The sequence below is a fragment of the Paroedura picta genome, chromosome 4, assembly GCF_049243985.1.
Source record: "Paroedura picta isolate Pp20150507F chromosome 4, Ppicta_v3.0, whole genome shotgun sequence".
NCBI lineage: Eukaryota > Metazoa > Chordata > Lepidosauria > Squamata > Gekkonidae > Paroedura > Paroedura picta.
In genome coordinates, this window is record NC_135372.1 from 46,403,511 (window position 1) to 46,419,934 (window position 16,424).

At 39.0% G+C, this 16,424-nt stretch overlaps 1 protein-coding gene across 2 annotated transcripts in view; it reads right to left on the minus strand.

The window, feature by feature from the left end:
* The window catches only part of UCHL5 (ubiquitin C-terminal hydrolase L5), a 19,465-nt gene continuing 3,041 nt past the window's right edge, over window positions 1–16,424 (minus strand). The window contains exons 2-12 of one of the 2 annotated variants that reach the window (XM_077332689.1): window positions 16,037–16,100; window positions 15,089–15,194; window positions 10,118–10,243; window positions 9,976–10,037; window positions 9,760–9,890; window positions 8,910–8,973; window positions 7,614–7,716; window positions 6,407–6,520; window positions 4,898–4,927; window positions 2,579–2,677; window positions 1–1,031 (exon numbers count right to left, since the gene is read on the minus strand). In XM_077332689.1, coding sequence (XP_077188804.1) covers window positions 987–1,031; window positions 2,579–2,677; window positions 4,898–4,927; window positions 6,407–6,520; window positions 7,614–7,716; window positions 8,910–8,973; window positions 9,760–9,890; window positions 9,976–10,037; window positions 10,118–10,243; window positions 15,089–15,194; window positions 16,037–16,100 — 944 coding nt within the window. In that variant the 3' untranslated portion in view covers window positions 1–986. The remainder of the gene's footprint in view (window positions 1,032–2,578; window positions 2,678–4,897; window positions 4,928–6,406; window positions 6,521–7,613; window positions 7,717–8,909; window positions 8,974–9,759; window positions 9,891–9,975; window positions 10,038–10,117; window positions 10,244–15,088; window positions 15,195–16,036; window positions 16,101–16,424) is intronic. The other variant, XM_077332690.1, reaches the window with a different exon arrangement.

Genomic DNA, 16,424 nt, shown 5'->3' on the forward strand with positions numbered 1-16,424 from the left:
TGAAAATATAGCATTTGTTTAATTCAGAATATCACGAAAAATATATACATGTAGTGATGTACACCAGTGCAGCCAGATTAAAAATTCTCCAAGGAATCCTATGGCATAGAACTTCTCATAGTGAATAAGCATCTCTAGCAAATCTAGAAAATATTGTAAACCTCTTTTTTTCTTTTAGCTTTGGTGTCTCAAACAATAAGAGAAGAGAGGACGTATTACATGGGGATATGAATGACATTATCTATTCATATGAGCAATACTGCAACATACAAGGTTTGCCAAAATAAAAATGGGAATATTTATTTCTCCCCTCCCCCCTACAAAGCAATAAACTCTTAAGCTTATACATTGGTCTTTGTAAGTGACTCTACCATTCAAACTGTAGCGTCAATTCCGTATAAAATTTAGACACAAACTCCATAAAACGAGACTCCTGGGAAAGCCACTGAAAGACTAACCGTGCAATCTTCTGCAAAGTTACTCCAGCCCAAGCCCACTGGGCACAGACTGGAAGAACACTGAATAGGATTATGCTGTCAGAGACCAAGACGGTTAAGGGATGAGCAAAGAAAGGTCAACAAGTTTAAAAAGAAAAAAAGTCAAGCCTTCTTTGCATAACCATATTCAAACGCTTCATGAGAGACAAGATATTTAAATATGTTCATTACAGTAAAAAGATTTACATTACTTGCACAAGTTTTGGGTCCATACAAATTGCAGCTCCATTTCCTGATTAAATATGAAGACTCAGTGATATCACTGTTAAATACCGGAATTCGACAGAGACTCTATAACCCATTACTGAGTGGTACATGCACATGATGCAGGGGGGAAAGGGAAGATTTATAAGACCCCGTGCAAATAGTACAGGACAAACTGTTACAAACATGCACTGGACAAATTTGAACTTTACAAGAAGTCTGGCAGAGTTATTTTGATCAAGGCAAATATTCAGGAGCACATCTTCCTCTCCGCAAGCACAGTCTTCATTTGGCTTCCTGAGCTTTCTTTGCATTCTGTTTTTCTTTTGCCTAAAACGATAAAAAGCAAGCAGAGAGACCACAATGTATAGCAGTAGCATGTGACGCAATTACTAGCTGCAATTCCACCTACACAAGAATTCCCTGTCAGAAGACTTGCAGAGCATTCTTAAGGAAAGTCACTCCAGTGTAAACCCATTTATTTCAATGGGCATAGACTGGAGTAACTGTGCTTAGATTGCACTGATGATAGCATCGACTACATCCTACAAATCCATCAAGCATCCTGGTATTCAGATGCACACATTGTTTCAGAAAATCTTTTAAGACAAAGCACATGCATGCCTGCCATTCTTTTTGTAAATGCAACTCTTGAGATGGCTATTGTCTATGGTACAGGTAGACAACACGTACTGGTGTCTAGTTCCTATCATATCTTTGTGACCATGAAGGCAAAAACTACTGGAGTAGCATAATAGAAGACATATGGCACTCAGGATGGGTGTTCCTGCTGTAACCAAAGATGACACAGCACCAAAGTCGCATTAACTTTTTCAAAGGAAGAATGGGGATCAGCCCGATCAGATCCTTCTGAAAGGAAAATGCCCAACAACTCAAGGGGAACAGCCAGCCTGCAATCCAGAGGGCAGGAGTTTGAATGCTGAAAATATTTCAAACATATATATATTTCAATGGAATTCAGCATCCATTTTCAACCAGTAACTTTTCTCCTAAGACTACCTTTCTTGAAGTTTGACAGGCATAAAGAGAGAATACATTCAAACAGGGTGGCAATTTAGACTTGTCACTTATTAAGAGCACTGGACTATGTGCTACCAAAACCGCAACAGGTGTTTTCTGTTCAATGGCGTTCACCTAACCAACAGGTCAGAGGTTTTGTGAATTCTAACTGATGTTCTGACTTAATTTGTTATCAGATAGCCATTGAATGACACCTACATGTTGTATTTTACATCAAGCACATGGGGAAAGACACGTGCAAAAACAACCCGAATAAGGTCAACTGAGCCATCAAGCAGCATAATAGCTTGATAGGAAATTGACTGGGCACGTTTATGTGTGTCCTCATTTTATATGCTTGGAGTTAAGCCATTTCAGCAAGTCAATATTACAACTGTAACTAGAACAGAAGAAACAGAAAAAAGCCAAACTTCCTACAGAAGTACTAAAAATCAACTACATACCAGGCTTTCGGAGAAAATATGGAATGAAGAGTGCGCCACCTATGGTTCACAATAATAAACCAAGGGTACTAGCAGTAAAGAGATTTTTTTGGGTGCTTACATTCAGTATTCGGATTTTTAACACTGCCAGTACTCAGGTATAAGGCTGCATCAATTTCCACCTAGTATCTTCTCAGGACTTGGGAAAGCCTCCTCAAAAGACGGTACCCAGTACCAGTAAGTTCTACCACAAAAGAAGCTCTGTTTACCATTTTGTCATTGTTATTCAGAAGCTATTATTTTGCTTCTGAATATGGGAACATTTCCCACTACATCCCCATCCCACACACACAGGTGGAAGCTATACACAAATCTTGCAACTACCTAGTGAATAGTAACACACTCATAGCTCACCTTTTCTACAAGTGGGATTAATTGTTGGTGTTCTGCTAAAGTCTTCAGCAATTCCATTATGAAAGGTAGGTAGTTATGTTTTCTTCTAATATTTTCAATCTGCAAAAAAGAAAAAAATACCTTCATTAGATTCTCTCCTCACAAGACTTACATTTTATCTCCTTACATGAATATATGTGCAACGCTGCATAAGTCTGTAAAGCACACGGAAGGAGTCTCTGCTGTACAGATTTGGAGGGCACAGACAAAGAAAAAGACTGCAGAATACAACAGTTAGCTTTCAGCCCTCCACGAACTGTGAGAAAAGTTAACTGTGGAGCTACTGAATGGTATCCTGATCTGTCTCTGTGTGTGCATATGGAGAAAAAAACAAACACATGTAAATATATCAAGGCTTACAAGTGGCACACCGAATATATCCTTAATTTCTTCTGAAGAAGGAAAATTACCATGTTCAGAGAAAGCTGCACACCATCTGAAGGAAAACTATTTGGTTTTTGAAGTAAAGCACGTAGGAGACAACCTCAGTGGGTGAATTTTAACTGATATTAGACAGTTCAGATACATAAAACAGGTGATAACATGGCATGCAAGCATACTAGTTTAGCTTCTATACTAGCCTCCGGTCATAACAACTAAAGACAACAAAATCCAACTATAAAGTTGTCAAAACATTAGCGTAACTAGGAAGTATCTATAAAAGCCTGCTTTTATTTAAGCTCTGAGGCAAATACCCTAAAGAAACACCTGATTTTCTGACGTTGCTATTACAATTTAAAGAAGTCAAAAAACCAACAACAAGCAATCAGCAACTATTTTGGCAAAACAGCCTTGGTTTAGATCACAATCTCACATGACCCACAAAGAAAAAAGCTTCAGTGTGCAAGCCTGTGCACTGTTACTTAGAAGCAGGCCTCACTAAAGTTAATGAGAACTACATTTGAATAAATATGCATGGCAGAAAGCTTCAAGAGAGCAAACAGGAGAAACACAAGCGTGTAACTACTAATGTTCAAGTCAATGGAGAAGAAAGGTTCATTTGCTGTAGGTGGTTATCTTGGTATACAGTGTGCTAATGATAGGATACAGATAGCCTGTATAATATTGTAACTTTTGATACCAGAGGAGAGCATCTGTAGGAAGCAAGGGAAAGGTCATCCAGGCCTGTGTTACCACACTGAGGCGGCTGTACTTCCCCTTCTCAGTTAAAAACTTGCAAATGAAGAGGTACAAAGAGCTTGCTTCTTTACTCCCTCTGCCAGAAAGAACTTTTCTCCAGTCACCAGTGTGTTATGTCTGTAGTAGTGGTGGAAGGAAGAGGGAGACTGAAAAGGCACTGGCCTGTTAGCAACCAGCTTACTAGACAGCTGCATCTCAGAAAGGGAAGGCCAGTGTTGTACCAAAGTATTTAACTGGTTCTTCTAGCATTGTCACACTGATTGTCCTCCTCCATCTCCCCTGCCCCCCGTGCATCGTGTCTTTCAGTGAGTGAACCTGAGCACAAGGCCCTGGTATTAGGACTTGTAGACTATGAATTGTAGACTGTTTTGAGGCGCCATGTTGGTTTGAAAAGTGGGATGCATAAATAAATTGACATCTAAAGCTCAGAAACAGGCAATGCCCTTTGGGAGAAGATGTTGATGCCTGTGAATATTCATCTCCACTTTCAGTCTTCTGTTAGGAAAAAGCTTCCAGCCTTCACTGGCTGTGGAGATGAAAGGATGATGGTGCTGCTCAGAAGGACAGCCCTGCAAATAGCGTTTTCAAGCCCTACTACTCAGCTCACCCAAGATACCACTAAAACATTTCCAAATTATCTTCTGCACTGATCTGGGCATTAACTTGGAGCATCGTTTTTCTACTAACACAGTTGGATAATACTCCCATGTAACACAAATATATCAAAGTAGATCTACTGAGGTATTAAAGCTGAAGCAGGTGTCACTGCAGTTACCTCACAGATAACGGCCAAGGCCAAGCCCGAGTGGAGGTTGTCCTTTCCTTTCATGAAGCAGGAAATCACAAATTGGGACTTCCTTATTTATGGCACAGCCATCTTGTGTGAGTCTGTTCTTCTAACATTATGCGGAGCAGAACACTCACATGGGTAGTTAAGTTGTGGAAGTGAGATAGTTGTAGAGCACTAGGTTGGACAGGCTGTGCTGGACCCACAGAATGAAAAGACTACTGAGCAAGCATGGGGATACTTTTATTGGGAAAAGCAAATATTCAAAATTATGGAAATGAGCTCAAAAGGGGGAGGGGTTATTTTTTTTTTTAAAACCCAGGTTCTAAGATTTAGATTACAAAGAATCTGACCTTGCTGGAGGGATCAGGTTGCACAGCCCCCTAGAATCAAGGCAGAGAAGAAATTTCAACAATGTATGGAGAAGGGGAGGATAAAAATCCAGCATGATTTAAAAAAATGAAGGCATCTTTCCATCTCAAATAGTCCCTTCTAAAGCAGAAAATGGTAGATGCAAAACGAACAGTCCACTAAGAAGAATGTGAGATTAATTTGGAAATGGGTGATTCATGGCAGCTTCCTCAGAACTGAACAGAGGTCCAAAGATCTGAAGGCACATCTTCTCAAAATCTTTTTTAAAGCAATTGTATATGATTTATATCAGTGGTCCCCAACCTTTATTAGGCTGGGGCCCGGCAGGGTATTGGGTCGCGCCCGCAGGGACCGCGCCCACGCGGGCCACGCCCATGCTTCGGGCCGCGAGCCGCGCCCGGCCGCGCCCGCGGATCGGGCCGCGCCCGGCCGCACCCGCTGGCCGCGCCCACGGATCGGGCCGAGCGGGCGCGGCCTGCATGGGCGCGGCCCGGCCCTGATTCCCTCTCCCCGCCCTCCCGCAGTAAGTAGCTTCCCAGGCCGCAAACTTGCGGCCTGGGAAGTTTTTTACTGCGGGGGGGGGGGCGGGGAGAGGGAGCCGCGGCCCGGCGCCATGGCCTTTGCGGCCCGGCGCCGGGCCGCAGGTTGGGGACCACTGATTTATATGATTAACAACATCCTTTTATATCAGTGCATGCTTTGAATCACAAGGCATTGGGAGACATTCCCTTATGAATTGGAAATTTCCCCATGTTTTATATTACACATGAAATGTCAAGGAATCTAAAATGCCAAGTGGCTTTCACACTGGGATCCTGGGAAATTCCACAGTTCCTCAGAACCTTATTAGGGATTCTTCAAGGAGGGGTGGGGGAATCCAACAAGGGTAGATAAGCTTCCCTGAAACATTACCCTTCTTCTGGAAAGTACATCATGTGCATTTTAAGGTCAACTTTGAGGCCCATTGTTCGGGTGAACAATGAGCATGTACAGAATCCTCTACATCTAACAGGACATTGTGAGACACATACTGGGGCTCATCAGCAAGCAAGTCATAGTAGAAGGGGTTCCTGAATAAGGAAAATCTGAATCCTGATTTTCCACTAAAAGTTTCATCTGTAATTAACATGATCAACACTATTTTTCTCTAAAAGCAACACATCCTGTTATGTTACTATCACTCCAGACACTGAATATTTTAACATCAAATGAAAAAGAAGTAATTTGGATGCCCACAATACCACAGAAATGTATGGCAAAAACTTTCCTATAGATTCGCCGAGGGTCGGACACGACTGAACGGATAACATCATCATCAATGCTATCCCACATCCTGCTAATCACAAAGCAGTTTCACCTGTTCTGTGCTTTACATTTTGTAGGACCAACACAGCAACAGAACAGTGTTCCTCAAGCTTTTATTTTTTAATTAGATCAATAGGTAATTCTTAGTTTTTACTTACTATTCAAAGTAAGAGAACTCTACACACCTTGTATCTTTTCAACTTTTGGTTTTCTTCGTCAATTAACATCTGGTATTTGGCAACTTCTGACTGAATAGAGCTTAGTATATTACTGCTCTGGTCTGTATCCATGGGTTCTTCCTTTTGAGAAAATAGAGGAGGATAAGGAATTTGTGACAGAGCAATCTCTTTAGACAGTTCAGATAAAACAGACAATGTTATATTCTGGTCAAAAACCCAACCTCTGTTGCCCCAAGACAGGCTTTCTCAATTGGAAGGATTTCCTGAATGGGTGGGAGTTAATTATTCTATGTTTTTAAAATTTGTTAAAGATTTACTGGGTGATGTGATCATATATGGTTATGTCAATCTGCCTCTCCTCCTAATATGGCCAAGGATGGGCCTGGAGGGGGTGGGAAGGGGAGGAGCCCCAGACAGGCGTGTAGGCAGCTATGCTTCCCAACCATATTTTGCATGGTCACACCACTTCTAGGGTTTCTCAAAGCCTGAGAAATGTTTCAGGGACTTGTCAATGGTAAAAAAAGGAAGCTTGTACACTGTTCTGCTTAAACATTATTTAAGTGCAACTTCATCTGCAAATGAAATGACTGCTTTTATATACTTTTTCCTCCATAGGGGGGGAAATGTATGTTTTTATCTGGTATGTTAAATATATATAGTATGTCTAGAATCAGCTGTCTTCTAGGAAATCAACAATGGTATGTCTTGTAAAGTTTAGTTAGATTTTGGCTTGTTGAACAATGCTATACTTATATTTCAATCTTACATACAGGAATACCCATGAAGCTTCCTTGTACTGAATCAGACCCTTGGTCTGTCAAAGTCAGTATTGTCTACATGCACTAACAGCCACTCTCCATGGTCTCAGTCTTTCAATATCACCTGCTGCCAAATCTTTTAACTTGAGATGCTGGGGACTGAACCTGGGAGCTTCTGTATGCCAAACAGATGCTCTACCAAAGAGCTACAGCCTCTCTAGGTCCACGTCAACTTATGCTTTGACAATAGTGTGGCAGCAGGGGCTCACAGTATGGTTGGGCGCTTCGGCACTGCCCCTGCATGCGTGGACTGGTGCGCCAGCGCCCTCGCCGCCCCGCTCCCCCCATGGCGCTGGCTGCTTCAGGTGCGAATGGCTGTTTCGGCGGCCAAAGTGCCCAACTCTAGCTCACAGGTTCTATTGCTTAGTCATGTCAGTGAAAGAATAACACAATACCTCAGCAAGTTGTTTCTGCAACTCTGAGATCTTCTGTTCATATATCATTTTTCTGTCTGATACAATTGCCATCAAGTTAAACCTTATCTCACCTTCACTATACCTACAAAATAGAAACAGAATTGTCAAAAACAATCACCAGTTTATGATCAGTTATTAATGATCTTTAGGAATTTACAAATAATAAAGCCAACTGAAATGCAGCCTCCAGTAGTTCATAATGAAGCATTGCTATTCTCCTCATCCCCTTGTGTGTAGGTTTCCCGAAACGTAAAATGGCACAACACACATGCATCACAGTTATTTATTTAGAAAATGTATAGCCCATTCTGCCATAATATGCTAAGCTGTGTGCAAGAAAATCAAGGCAGTTATGAAAAATGAAAAGCCACAGGGATCCATACTGTTTTATTGCATCAGCACTTTTATGTTCTCTAAAAACACGACCCTAACATAAAACCCACTGATATAAGCAGAAACATCTTTAGGCCAGAAGAATGTGTGAAGACCAAAGAATAATGCAGTAAGATCCAGTCTTAAGAATATTATGAATCCACTGCTCTATGGACCCAATTTTAACGCCATGTACAAATGTAATTATTTACAGCTTGATGCTTGGAAATATCAAGGATTTCACTACAGCTTACAAAAAGCCTATGCAAAAAAATGTTTCAAACAGGAAGTGAGAAAAAATCTAATAAACATTAGCCTGTGAGGGTGGTCAGGGAAAATAAATATTTTGTAGCTGATTTCTCCATGTCCATTCATGAGCATAGCAGAAGGGGCAAAAAAGTAAAGATAGAAGTACCATGCTAGATCCTCTAATGTTATTCTAAGCCCACCACAATAAATAATGGTGGAACAGGAGATAGCAGATCCCAGTTAAACATGCACTATATTATATTGGGGGAGGGGGGAGAGCTCCATAAATCATGTGGACAGTCAAGTTTTATCCTGTACTGATGGTGGAGAAAACAATCTACTCTATTAGCCATTCAAAAAAATTGCACCCACAGGAAAGGGCAAAAAAAGCACGTGAAACCATTTTGACTTATGCCAAGGCAGTTTTACAGTAGTTTGTGTCATTCAATTGTAGTTTACACTCAACTACCAGCAAATGACTTGAAATGATAGATGTCCGTGAACCAAATATCATACATACAGAAATGCTGGATGTAAGGGCAGACTTGTGTGTATGAATGCCAGAACACAATTAGAACAGCTTTCAAAGAACTAGTGTAACATCTGCTTTTCTAAATACAAATAGTTGAACAGTGTAGAATTTTCAAAATTTACTTTTGTATTCTTTTTTCTATGACAGGCCTTACAGCACTGATCCAGTCATCTTGATTACATGCTCCTATAATGGAAGCAGACAAGTACAGCAAGTCAACATTCCTGCAAACACAGAATTTCAGGCTTTTAAAGAGAACAAAACATAGCTTCATTCTAGTCAATTACACAATGCTGTATATTAGGTTTTAATGCCTAAGCAAGATCACTATGTTAGGAACTGTTCGTAATACAAGGATAGTCACTCCATATGATTTGCTTTAATGATGAAAATCATATAGGGGCTCTTTATTAGGAAATGTATAAGGATAACATATGACATGCAGAGGAAGGTAACCTTATTTTACCAATAATTTATATAGCATGGATTTTTCTTTTTACATCCCCACTCCCCATGTGCTGGATAACAGGCATCTATCAGGCTTTTGTTACATACCTGTTTCAATCTAAGCACTTTAACTATTTTTATAATGTAGTACACATTTATGTTCAACATATATTATTTTTAAACTCTTTAAGTAGGAAAAAAAAGAACCATTTCAGCTGCTCATGATCACTTTGGGAGTAGAAGGACCTAAAATGTTCTGATAAACTCTTTTCTGTGATAATAACTGCTTGAGGAATGATTTAAGTTCTACAAAAATTTACAGATCATTTGCTACTTCAACCCAGTATTTTAATATTTAATGCAATTTTAACCATGTGACTTTCTATATTAGCCTATTTTTGGTCTATAATTTAGAATTGTCCAGCAGTCATTAGTCTAAGGAAAAGTGAAGGTTTTCACCTACTGCAAGACTTCTCTAAGTGAAATATCAAGGACATTTTAAAGAATTCAAGAAGAAAATGTTACCCAAGTCAATTGGGCCTTCTCTTAGACCATCAAGTTCATATAATCTCCCATTTACAGGAACATAACTGACAAAATGGAAAGCATCTTCTTCTTTAGCTGTTGACTTGGCATCAAACTCAAACATCTGTTGTCTAAAAGCAATAAAATACAAAAATTAAAGTTACATAGTCTCTAAGGTTGCCTTGCTTATTTGTGACAATTGTAGTTTCATATTACCTGGCAAAACTGTTGTGGACTTGTCGAATCACTTCTGAGTTACTTAATGCTAGACCCTTCATCTGAAATTGAAATCAGAAATTCAGTCATACTGATCAAAAGCAAGGAAGTCACAAAGAGGTAACAGAATCACTGCACGTACCGCTGCATCAAAGCTCTGGGAGAATTCTTTAAATTCTGACAGTGTTTCTCCCAAGTGGACATCTTGATGGGTACAGTTCAGTAGCACACTTACTATGGCTTGAGTTGCACAAGCATTATTTATTACCTGCAAAAGTATGTGAAAATAAAGTCACACATTAAAATAGCAGTTTCATTTCCCTACTAGAATTTCTTGTTTGGGGGGGGGGAGGGGAAACATACTCTAAATCTGCAGAAAATTAGAGACCTGTCCATACCCGTTTTGCCCATGTACACTCATGCTTTCTAAACAAACATACTAAAACATCCAAGACACTGTGGTTTGCTTTGCAGATTCGCAGAAGAAAAATAATTACTTGTTGTTTTATTACCCTAATCTTTAACTAACAAGCAACACATTCTATTGTGTAACTGAGTCACATTTTATTGCTTTTGAATAGGATGTTTGTATAGTAGATAATCTTGTACCAATGTAAGAAATCAATACCTTACTTACAGACTAGTAGCCCAAGAGGTATTTGATACTGGTTTATTACTGTTGAATGTAACTACTCAATTAAACTACTCCCTGCCCTGAGACGTCATGAGAGGCAGCATATAAACTGAATGAATGAATAAATAAATAAATAACTTGAAAAATTACAGCACCAATTTCTTATTCTTTACACTGACAAAAGAAGAGAAGCACCTAGCTTAGCCTCCCAGAGCCTCTTCAATAACACAGATACTTTCTGGAGACTGTCAACTGTGCAAGGATATAAGAGGTAGTTAAGTCGGAAATCTGTATTTTAGAAGGAGGGGGGAAAGCCAACAAAGAAAAGATACAGTTGAAAAACATAAGTTACATGGTAATAACTGGTAAAAGAAAATAAAATATTAGCTAAATTAGCCTCAAGGTAAGAGGATAGTGTTTAATGTTAAATGGGTTTTAATGGGGTCATAAAAGGTAAAGGTATCCCCTGTGCAAGCACCAAGTCATGTCTGACCCTTGGGGTGACGCCCTCCAGCGTTTTCATGGCAGACTCAATACAGGGTGGCCTTGACAGTGCCTTCCCCAGTCAAGCTGGGTACTCATTTTACCGACCTCGGAAGGATGGAAGGCTGAGTCAACCTTGAGCCGGCTGCTGGGATCGAACTCCCAACCTCATGGGCAGACAGCTTCCGACAGCATTTCTGCCGCTTACCACTCTGCGCCACAAGAGGGGTCATACTAGTTTTTATTGTTTTATTGTGAACTGCTGCAAGTCCGAATAGAATGCAGCGGTGTGTAAATAAATAAATAAATAAATAATAAATAAATAGAATGAACGAACAAGAAGAACATCAGAAAGATGAGACAGAAAGTCTACAGATGTTAAGGGAACTCCTAACAAATAAGAACAGAGTCATGAATCTTGGTAACAGATCAATTTGGACATCTTCCAGAAGCACAGTCTAATCTCTTCAGAGTTACAATGTAGCATGACAGTGCTGAACCAAAAGAAGTCAAGATCAGGAAAAAAAATCAAGCTGAACAAAATACAAAGATGTCATCAGGTTTTGATCTGGTTATAGTACCTAAAATGGCTTAGAATTTGAATTACTTAGTATTATCAAAAAGCTTGTATAGCCACCTGAACAAATTATTGTAGAAAAAGACAGATTCTCAAATTTGCCCGTCAAAACATATTGGTTTTCCTACTGCCTTGTGGAATAGTTCCAGAATATTAACCTTTCTAAATGGGTCAGTCTGCAACCTGTTTCTCCTGTGGGTGACGGACATGAGCAGGTAATAAAAAGCATCACAGTGCCAATAGACATACAGATATGAAATACTCTTTCTTTGGTCTATGTTGTTAATTAAATAAGCTTAAGTGCATGATAAAGCATGTGCACACATTGAAATATCGTAACATATAAATGAACTCTAGTATGTGACATTCACAATGAAAATAAGTGACATTATCCTGTCAAGTGAATCTCAACTCTCATAACAAAGAAACTCTTCAATGTGCAACACCAAGGCTTAATCTATTGTTCTGTGTATAGTGCCATGGCATGGAAATGTGTCCCACAAATTGGGTGTAGTTTGGGTTGATGTGATCTAGTGTAGCCTTCCCCAGAGATGTGAGGAAAAAAAATTGCCATCATCAACACTAGTGTGCAAATGACATGCAGTAGGGACTAGTGGAATCCTAATAAAAAGGGCATGGATAGATAAATCTTATGCAGAAGCTAGTGTGATCTCCTAGACCCTTGATTTGGATATGCTTAGCTTAAGATGAATGGTGGAGTTATGAAGAATAAACCATGTCCATCACTCCACTGAACTTCACAGTTAATATAATATAAAAAGAGTAAAAGCAAAATATAATAACGTATCAAATCCAAGTGAAAAGGGACTGTATTGTTATCAGCAATATCGACAACAATTCTCTGTAAAACAGAGTCTAGATTGACAAAACAAAAGCTAGGGAATTTAGAGTTAAGGCAGAAATTGTATCCTTAACTCACCTTATTGTGCCTAGGTATTCTAGCTCATATATGGTGATCCAGAGTTCTGAGGCCCCAAATACAGGACCGTATCATACCTAGGCATAACAAGGCCAAATTTTACCAGGGTGCAGATAAAACTGACCACATAGATATATATATACATGCATACAACCTTAATTACAGAAGGAATGCCCAGAGCTTTATTTCCAATTAGGGCTCATTACCAATGATGCCCATTTTCTTTACTATCTACTGGGTTGTATGAATTACTAGACTCACGGTTCAGCTGCAGTTGTACACTGTACATTTACACAAACAAGTTTACTGCAAGATGTTCCATGGAATTTTAACTCAAGGATTTTTTGTTTGCTTGTGTTTGTTTGGAGGCGGGAGTAGATAGAAATTGAGTAGGAAATATACAACAGAATAAGGAGTGCTGATTTTCATGACAGTATTACAGCACAGATTTGACTGGGCTGTAGCACACTGTTCTAAGGCTTTCAATTATATATTCATTTAATATCAAGAGGTTCATAATGCATATTATGAACAAAAAGAGGTATCCCTGGATCTTCCTGCCTCCCCTTTTCCCACCAGCTTTAAGACTCTAAAAAGCTAAGGCAGGTGTTAGGAAAGCTCTGAGGATAAATATACTATGGGACATGGGGGGCTGATCTGAGGAGAGGAAACTGAGAACATTTATCCCCATCTATCTTGCCCTTTCACCCACACCCTGTAATTTTGTTCATGGGACTCCTCTGCATTACTCCTTTGACTTTTTTGAGCATGCTGTTGGGGAAAGTAGGAAAGACCCAGTCATCCCTCCACTTATAGTTTTCAAAATCCAGCCCTTTACATTCATACAGATGCATATAATCAAGGCTTAAATGTCAACGGTTAAAAGGACTTTCTGACAATACAAGAAAGAGCACTGAATCTGACACAATACAGACATACAAATTACTACCTTGATGGCATATTAGACGGTTTCTAGAAATCCAGAAAACATCTAGAAATCTAGAGTATTGAGTTCACACACATTTAGAAGAGCAGTACAAATGGCAAAACCTGTTCCACTATGTGAGGATGCAGAAATCCCCTTTTCAACACTACTTAGGCGCCATCAAGTGGCAGCTCTCTGAACTGCAAGTTGAAAAAGCATTTCACAATAAAAATAGCTCACTGGGAACCAGTTTCTCCCAGTAATTATCTTCTGGGAATGACCGGCTAAATAAAGTTAGAAAAAAAATGTAAGATTACTTTGGATTTCTGAGCATTCTTGTCCTCTTCATTCTTAAGTTAAACATTTAATACAGCATTTTGAAACAATCTTCAGAATTTAAATATCCCTACCCTTATGTGCAATGCTACTGCACTGATTTTAAGTGAAAAGAAGACAAATATGGTAAAGAAACCACCAGAAATAAATAAATTAAAAAAACAACAGTCAAGCCACAACAGGAGCAACCACATTTTCACATTTGGCTAAAGAACAAAGAGAATCTGAGGAATGCAAGCTGAACAGGAAATAGTAGGATTGTAACATGGTTAGACCACAAAAGGTTTGCACTTCGGATCTAATTCCTGGCAGGATTCAAAAGAAAACTAGAAGAATTAGGAGAGGATGAAACAAGCCAAAGGAAATGAAGATTGCTTTTAAAACATTGCTTTTAAAAGGTTAGGTCGGGCTTTAGAAATGAGTGGATTAAAAAGCAAGTTAATTATTTCACTTCCATTCCAACCCAGAGGGCACTTGCACTAAACAAAATGCCTCTGACTTAAATGGTATTTATTTTCAAGTCAAGGTAGCACTATCCACATTCAGGCCAGACACAAAAGCAAAGCAAGAGAGGAACAGAACTGGTGAAAGGTGAGATGGAGCAGTACACACCCAACTATCAGATATAAGGTTTGCACCCAGAACAGCAGCAGAAGTTTCTCTCCATCCCCTTTATATAAAAAATGGTCACGACTCTCAGAGTGGTATTTTAACCCGTTTTGGCTAACTTTCCCCTTACTATTTAAAAAGGGAAGAAATTAAAAGGATTTCACCTAAAACGAAATGGTACCTTTTTTAGCAGTACCAGACTACTGGTTATGCTTCTCTCAAAAAGCATGTATGTTGTATTTTGCTATTCATTTCCAATGTAAAGTATATTTATTTTGTGTTAAGTGACAGAAGAATTTCTTACTATATGGCCTAACCAAGTAATTACTACTGTGGAACTCGCTTATCAGGATTAGCATTGTTCCAGTGTACATTTGCTCAAGACTACCTTATCCTTTCTGAATATCACATCTTTAACACAATTAACTGAATGCTCATTTTAATACAAACACAGGTTTGTATTACTCGCGACTACACTCGCCTGTAGTCTCTCACTGAACAACCAGTTTTGCCAAATTGCAGGATTACATTATCTTCCAGCATTACAATTTTCATTTACTATATCTAATTAGAAATTTCCATATAGAACAATTATTCAACTTACTGTACCTGTTTAGCAAAAAATATTGTATCTAATCTGGAATCTTGAACAACAGAGCCAGCTGGTTCTTCACCTGGTTGCCACTTGAATAGAAAAATTAGCCCATGAACTGGCCTGTATGAAGAGCAGGGGGGAAAAAGTTAAATAGACCCAATGGAGTCCATACATCTAAAACTTTAGACATACTTACTAGAAATTGAATCAACTGAAGCTAATGCGACACATATATATCTAAGACTGACACTGTGTCACCTACCAAGAAGAGCAACTGCCCAGAGCTGTGCAGCATAAAGTGATACAATGCTACACTTTTTTTTTTGGAGATGGGGGAACCACGGCTGTGGAATGCTCCCAGACCAAGTCACTGGTGCCCTCAAAGAAGAAGACTCCAACAGAAAATGGTTGGATTAAATTTCATCAACAAAAGTGACAACAATGGCCAGGGGCTCGCTAGGTCTGATAAATTTCTGTGTTTCTTTGTGTTCAGGTGCTTTACCCAACAAAGCATTCTGTGCCATCATCGTGCTATCATCAATTCCTGCAAATGATTACTATGCTTATTTGTAAAGTTTTACATATAAATGTCATAAACCAGACCTAGTTTTCAATTTTTTCTCTGAGAACTAATTTCACAAAACCTTACTAAGTGGGTTTGAGCCTACAAATGCTTATGCCACAAGAAATGTGTTAATCCTTAAAGGTGCCACAAAACTCAATGTCTTATTGTGAACATTCATGTGTGAAAAATATTGCTCTGTAAATGGGCAAAGTTATGCCTGAACTATGCCACTCTATAGGCAACAGCAGGCATAACATGAAGACATAGCATCTATAATGTAGTAGCACCACTTGTTTCCCTTTCGGATACTATGCCTTCCAAATTCCCTGTGGATGTTATTAACTACAAAATAAGATTGGGGAAAGTTAAGCTATTTCTTTTGAAATGATAAACTTACTTCAACTTTTCAAAGTTCTCTGGCTCCAGACTCCATATTTCTTCAACCTGTGCACCCCTACAACCTGGGGGCAGGGAAAAGAACTTTAGTTTTCTATGTAAAGATGTTTAATATAACAAACCTAGTCTCAGTATGCAAAGAAACAATAACCTCCTCATGTCCTTTTACAGCTCTCATAATATTTCACAATGCTTACAAAATTGTAACAAATTATTTATTTATACTTTCTACTTTTACCCCAACACTCCCAGCAAGGCCAGCTTGTAGTGGCTTACAACAAATTTAAAATATTATATGAATATTAAAACCATCATAAAAATAACAGCCCGATAGCTCATTTACAGAGACTGTAACAATAATTAGACATATTCTGCTGCTGGCTCCATGA